Source organism: Zonotrichia albicollis, chromosome 4 (genome assembly GCF_047830755.1).
Source record: "Zonotrichia albicollis isolate bZonAlb1 chromosome 4, bZonAlb1.hap1, whole genome shotgun sequence".
NCBI lineage: Eukaryota > Metazoa > Chordata > Aves > Passeriformes > Passerellidae > Zonotrichia > Zonotrichia albicollis.
The window spans coordinates 64,365,184-64,372,188 of NC_133822.1; the positions used below are offsets into that span (position 1 = coordinate 64,365,184).

Genomic DNA, 7,005 nt, shown 5'->3' on the forward strand with positions numbered 1-7,005 from the left:
GATCTTGCTTCAGAACCACCCTTGGACCCAGTGCAGGCATGGGCATCCAGCAAAAGCATTTAGGCACGTTTTTCTCTTGAAACTGGTGGCAGTTGTTCAACTCTTGAGTCTACCAAAAGTCAGCTCTCCAAAAGCAAAGCGTCAAAAGGTAGTTGGATGCCTTTAAGAGACTAAAAGATACTTTAAAGCACAGCTCCACAGTGCCTCCTAAATGACCTCCTCCCTGGGAAGCCTGGCAGGAAACAATGCTGGGTCAGGTTTTAAGATTAATCAGGCTTTCTTGCAGGTTGTGAGACAGTCCCTGAAAAAAACACAAAGAAAAACATCCAAATAATTGAGAGACCAAATACTCTTTCTTGCTTTATGTTTTATACAATTTAGAAATCTGCATGTAATACCATGCTCCACATGCTTCTTTCATCAGGGATCTTGCCAACTACTTTCAGATAGCAATCAGATGAGAGCAGTATTACAGAAGAATATCACTGGAGACAGAGAGGAATTTGATTAATTTAATAAAATTACTAGACAAAGTGCAGTTGGCTCAGCCTGGACCTGCTTCTCCTTGGGTTAAACAGCTTTGTGAAGTCATTTCACTGCAAAATGGTAGCAAGAGGAGCTGTGTGAAGCTGTGCCTTGCAGATGTACCTGCACAGATTTAGCAAGGATGGGACTCTTGCTGCAGGCTCTAACTGCCTAAGAAATACATGGAGCACCTGTCAGAGGGAAGCTATCACCAGGCCTGAGTCAGCCTGGTTAGGTATTCAGTTCTCTGCCTTGAGGTGAGCTAAGGGATACAGAGAAGCCGCATTTGCTGGGAAAAAAAACCCCACCATTTGGGAACAAAGCATAAGAAGAAAAACTGACAGTTGTTTTAAATACATTTGGCAGTCAGTGCCATGGTTTAGTTGAGGTGTCAGAGAACAGGTTGGATTTGATGATCTTGAAGGTCTCTTCCAACCTTGTGATTCTGTGATTTTTAGTTCCTGGGACCTTGCATGCTGTCATTTTTTTCTACTTATTTAAACAGATATTGTAATTTTACTAGTAGTTCAGAATAAAGAAGGCAGCCAAGGAGGAATCAGTAGGGGGTTGTCTTTGGTTTCAAAGATGCTAGGATTAGTAACCTCACCTTTAAGTATAAACATGTAAATTATGTGGGATGCATTGTCTAACTGTGCTACATCTCAGTATAAGCACAAAAAGCTATAGGTTCTGAAAAAAATGTATTTCAATCAATCATCAGTAATACTAGATTATACACTATTATGGATGTACTTATTTTAGCCTAATTTTACAGTAGATCCATGTACAACTTATTAACAGCTAAGTTATTTCTGCTAATAAATCATGTAATCAGGTAGAAATAAAAGTTAACACCCATAACTAACTGGAAAAAAAGTATTTTCATCAAATAAAAGAATCTCAACAAAATGCTTTGTTTAGATCTTCAGCCTTTTAAATTCATAAACTGACTTTTCTGTTCATAATAGGTAAGCTATGCATTACTCAGATCCTTTTTCATCTTAATTGGTTCCCAACTTCTCTATAGCAAAGAGCTGTACTAACAGTGATAACACCATTTTTGGTGCTATGAACAGAAGAAGTACACATCTGATATAATTTGCTTTCATACACTTTAATATAATTATAATTATAATTTATTAATAAATAGTTGAAATGCTGCATTATTTGAGCATTTTTAAATGTAGACAGCTTCATTCAAAATAATAAAAATGTGTAATTGCTTTTTTTTCTGATTAAATACCGATACTCACAACAGTGCTACAAATTCAATTCTGTATTTTCAGGCGTCTATTAAAATTAATAGCAGTCGAGGCCTTTAGCATGTCTGAGAATAGGAATCCAAATTTCCAGTCAAAATACTCGCTTAATGGCAGATGTCTGTCTCTTTTACAGTGCTTGACAAAAGAAAGTGCCTCTTCTACATTGTAAAACTGTGGAAGAGACATGGGCCATTAGCACAAGCAAAATATTTTCACTTGATAAGTCAATCGGGGCTGTTTTTTTCTGTCATGTCAGTAGTGTCTGAAAACAAAGGAGACACAGAAGCCCCAGGAGACAGCATGTCTGCCCAACCCTTTTTCTGGGGGATCTCTTAATTTGTTTTTGAAAGCACAGCGAACCTTCCAGGTGTCAAAGTTTAATATGCTACCTAGCATGTTGCAGCCACTGACACCGTGGGACGTGAGAAAGGCTCTTCCAAATCAGTGTCCTTGGGGAACATACATCTATACTTTTTCTCCACCTCCCTGGCTGTCACAACAATCCCTTGATTAGGCAATAAGACCCGGTCTTGTCTCGAGTGATTTGATAAGCTGTTGATAAGCAAGAGTTCATTAAGCTCTTGGGATATATAAGCCACAAGGTTTTCGGCATGCCTCTGCACTTGAGTGGTTTGACAGCTCCCTGTTCAGCAGCCCAGGAGTCACTGGAAGATGTTATTGACTGCAGAAATACTTGTTTTTGCCGTGAATGGTTTCCTGAGGGTGGCAACAGCCTTGGACATTGGATTATCCACGAAATGCGTCATGATACCCAAGGAGATGAGCATGTGCCACAAGATTGGATACTCTGAAATGAGACTTCCCAACCTGATGGGACACACAAGCATGGCAGAGGTTATCCAAAAATCCAGCACCTGGCAGCACCTTGTAAACACAGACTGTCACCCTCACGTGGGGACGTTCCTGTGCTCCCTGTTTGCACCCATCTGTTTAGATACGTAAGTATCACAGCACAGTATAGAACTCCAGCCTTTATTTGCCAGAACAGGAATGAAATCAAATGAGTGTTTATCATAATCTAAAGGTGTAGTCTGCTTTTTCTGAAGTAAGTTTTGTTATTCTGAAGTAATTTCTGAAGTAAATTTCTGCTAGCTTTTTTTTATTCATCAAGTATGAAAAAAAAAGTACTGAAAACTTGTTCCACTTCAATTTTAGTTTCCTTTGGGAACGTGAATGGTGTTGTCAAAGGATATGATGTTTTATTTTGTTACAGCTGAACTTTATTCTTATTCATTTAGGGTTGAAGCACCTACAGTGAATAGAATCAGGCTTTTCTCAGGTTGTCATAAAGGCATTTTTAAAATCATAACTAAATATTGTAAGCTCAGTCCATACAGAGACTGCTTGCATAATTTGCACAGCTGCTGCTTCTGGAATGATATTATTATTGAAGGATGTTGAATGTCAGCAAGGATGCTGTACTTTGCTCAGGCATCACTGTTGCAATAGTCTGTGTTACCGCTGAGCTGCCTGAGCCCGGTGTTGCTCGCACACAGGTTCATCCAGCCCTGCAGGAGCATGTGTGCCTCTGTCCGTGCCAGCTGCGCCCCCGTGCTCCTGTGCCAGGGGCAGCCCTGGCCGGCCAGCCTGGACTGCGACCGCTTCCCCGGGGACGAGGACACGTGCCTGGCACCGCTCTCCAAGGACTACAAACACCTGCACAAAGGTAGCTCGGGATGTGAGGGGCGGGTGGCCGTGCCCCGTGTTCCTGGGAATCAGGGAGATCCCAGGGACACCGTTCCTGTGGTTCTGTCATGCAGCCAGGTGTGGCTGTCCTGCTCCAGTCCGTGTGGAGGGGCAGGTGCCAGCGCTGGCACTGCGAGCTGCAGCGAGCGCAGGGCTGGGGTCAGCCGTGCAGGGGCTGGGCTGAGGTAGCGCAGGGAGGCACCACCACCCTGCACAGCTGCCATACACAGCACACCATGCTGGAATTGCTCTGAGCTTATAGACTTAGCAATGGCCCTTAGCACAGATGCTTTTATGTGTACAACAAACTGGTTTTCAAATCAGTTCAGTAAAATTTGGATGATTTTATCTGATTTTTCTTAAAGAAGCATGAGTTATCTTGGCATAAATGTTCAAATCTTCAAATGCAGTCACACTTACTAACTCTATGGAAAAGAGTAAGGTTAAGTTGCTGCTAGCACACCCAAATTCATATATGTTCACAGGCTTATAGTGCAGCTGATCCCAGAGGGACTGACAGATCAGCCACCTAACCCCCTACCACCCGCTGTAGCTGTGTTAAAAATTATACTGTATTTGTTACCTTATTTGTTGCTGATAATTGGTCTTGTCAGTCAGGACAAGGGCTGAATGGGCATGGGAAATGAAACTCCTTTTCATCTCTAGCCTTGTTTTCAGAGAAGTGTGTTGACTTTTTACCTATTATCACTGGCCCTGTATTTGATGTGTGTTTTCTCTGTCATGTCTGTGGTTAAACAGTGGGTTCTCAGCTTTGGCAGCAGAAAATTAAAACTAATTATTCTAAAAGATAACAATGAGACTTTGTAATTTCTTATCAGTCCTACCAAAGCCTACCTGCCAGACTTGCCCAGCCGTGGAGGAATTCTTTACACACAAAAGAGTTCTTGAAGTTTTCTGTGACAGTAACTTTGGTAAGTCCTTGCTAAGGTACCTGGTGTTAAAGAGACTAACAACTCTTCTTCTAAATGCTTAGAAGTAGGATTACAATTAGTGACAGTTTCTGCAGGGATTTCAAAGGATTAAGAGTTTGGCTGCTAATTTAGCTTTAGGTTGATTTTCAGAATAAGTTATTTCTAATCTAAATATAAGGAGGATTTATTGTGCATGAAAGATTTATCAATGATCTGGTTTCCAGCCAAATAGCTGTTCTGGTCTAGTTGGCTACAACATGTTTATTTAAAATATTTCTGTCAAAAGCAGCCAAATAAGCAAGTTTGCCTTTTATTATCATTTAAGCAGAAAGTAAAGATTTAGTGTTTTACCAGTATATGGTGTATCTCTGCTACTTTTGTGAATGAGTTTTTTTGTGATACCTAACGTACTGAGAGGGAGACTCAGAAAATCATATCAGTAGAAGGAATTCTTACCTCCTGTTGTCTTGTTGGAGTGATGAGTGGAGTTTGCCCTGGAGACTTCCTGGAAAGCCTTTGATGGCAGTGCAAAGACTTTCAGTAACTTTGGCTGGCATTAGATCAAGAAATACAGACAAATGTCATGCTAAAAAGTGTTGATGGAGTCAAGTGGGGTAGGTAGTGCCTATAATGAAAAGGGAATATCTAAAAGGGTGGTATCCTAGGAATTCCACACACAGACAAGGCGAATTTCAGGAAAATTGCTTGGGCAGTTGCTGGGCAGTTTTGTCATACAAGAATAAGACCAACAGCTTACAATATGTAATTACTCAAAGTCTGACACAACATGGTGATGGTAAAAATAAATTACTCATGCTTGTGAAAATATTTTTCCTAGTCACCTAATTAAATGAAAAAAAAAAAAACCTTTACTACATAAAATTTAATTTTCAAAAATGTTTTAAACTTCTCCTGGAAAAGGCCTCACCATACTCTATCAACATAAATTATAATAATATTTTTAATGAATTTTTCTGTTTTCACTGTTACTGTTTTCTATTGCATTTGAGAAATGGTCTGACTTGCACTTCCTTTTCCTTTTTCCTTAGCAGTGAAAGTAAAGCTGTCCAAGAAGAGAACAGCATTTGAGGACCAAGAGTATAACATTGAATGCCAGGTGGAATTCATTACCCAGGGCTCACTGTTGCCCTACGAAACCCAGAGAATGATACAACAGTGGCTGCTAATTAATGAAAAATGTATAGAGAGGATGAGCCCAACCCACCGTCCCATGGTGTATCTCCTTGTGGGGGACATTGAAGAGGGCATCATTTTGGTCAAACAGGTTTATCGCTGGCAGAGGAAGGACTCCCAGCTGACTCTGGCCACTCAGAAGTGGAGACAACATAAATGCTTGTAAATATTTATCATATTATTTGTAAAAAGATGATTATATTTCTGAAGCCAAACCTATCTTGTAAATAGGAATGTATTATAAGTTGAAAATAAAGCTTTCATTTCCTTTTAAATGGTATTGTAAGTTGAACTCAAAGCACATTTGTTATCAGGCTTCCTTTTGGTAGTGTTACAACTACTCTTGTCCTGTTGGAACTTGGACAGCTATGGATAAATGTTTCTTTGAGTTATGATTTAAAAAAAAATGTAATATGTGCAAAACTCAGCATAAACCAGTTTCAAATCCAGCTGCTTTCAATGTATTTGTCTATACCTCTTGCTCTACCATTTTCTCCAGTTAGCTAAATTTTCCCTTGCCTAATGTGTCATGAATCTGCCTCATTGTCTCCCGTTGGAGTATTTTGAAAGGAGGCAGCCCTCTGCTGGTCGCTTTCGCCGGAATGAGAGTGGAATAAAGAGAAGAATAATTAACCCAGTATGTTTGGCCCCAGTCGCAAAAAAATTTGGTTATTGGGTGTCATAAATCAAACCCCTGCTACTGAAAAGTCCCTTTTCATTTTCAAACAGATTACAAAAGTAAATTTATAAAATTTACTCGTTCTCCAAATGATCTGCAGGGAAATAATGGAGTCAAAATATTTTAAAAAATTACAGTAGGCATATGATTAGCATCCTCATGGTCAGTGCAATACACTGAAATTAAAGACTACGTGAAGATGGACAGGACTTGACTTTAGTTTTATAAATGTGTATAATAAACACAGTAACAGGTGGTAATACATATATTAGAAACTACTTCAATAATACAGCGTCTATTATTATATTTTCTTTAAACAAATACGGGGAAAGTTTATGATCTGGGGTTTGGATACATTCCCCAAAAGTGCATGTTTGTATCAGGTTATTTATTGAATGTGATGACACCTGTTCCATCACTTTCTACCATGAACTGGGAAATCGCGTAGAGAAAAGCGAGGAAAAGAAACCAATAAAAAAGGGGTCAGTAATGAAAGACGCTGAGTACACACACGGGCCGGCTGCCCCGGCCCGCCTCGGACGGGCAGAGAGGCATCAGCGCCCGGACCCGTCCCTCTGCGGAAAAGGAGCAGTCACCCCTTTGGTCCAGGCTCGCTCTTTATTTTTCATTATGCCAGAGTATGCCACACAGCCCGGGGCTGCGGGGTGTTTCGCTCATGGATCAGTCCCACGCTAAAACCCCTCCA

General features: G+C 40.4%; 1 protein-coding gene across 1 annotated transcript; it reads left to right on the plus strand.

Moving 5' to 3' along the window:
- Positions 1-1,752: 1,752 nt before the first annotated feature.
- Positions 1,753-6,033, plus strand: LOC102063057 (secreted frizzled-related protein 2). Its single transcript, XM_005482009.3, has 4 exons — positions 1,753-2,746; positions 3,305-3,474; positions 4,334-4,426; positions 5,476-6,033. The coding sequence occupies exons 1-4, from the start codon at positions 2,460-2,462 to the stop codon at positions 5,784-5,786; spliced, it is 861 nt and encodes a 286-aa protein (XP_005482066.1). The 5' UTR covers positions 1,753-2,459; the 3' UTR covers positions 5,787-6,033.
- Positions 6,034-7,005: the final 972 nt, after the last annotated feature.

Bases quoted from the DNA above. Each gene is read 5' to 3' on its own strand.
- LOC102063057 (XM_005482009.3), top strand. From the start codon at position 2,460: ATGTTATTGACTGCAGAAATACTTGTTTTTGCCGTGAATGGTTTCCTG. The intron at 3,475-4,333 runs GTAGCTCGGGAT...ATTTCTTATCAG, and splicing joins CTACAAACACCTGCACAAAG to TCCTACCAAAGCCTACCTGC. The intron at 4,427-5,475 runs GTAAGTCCTTGC...CTTTTTCCTTAG, and splicing joins TTTCTGTGACAGTAACTTTG to CAGTGAAAGTAAAGCTGTCC.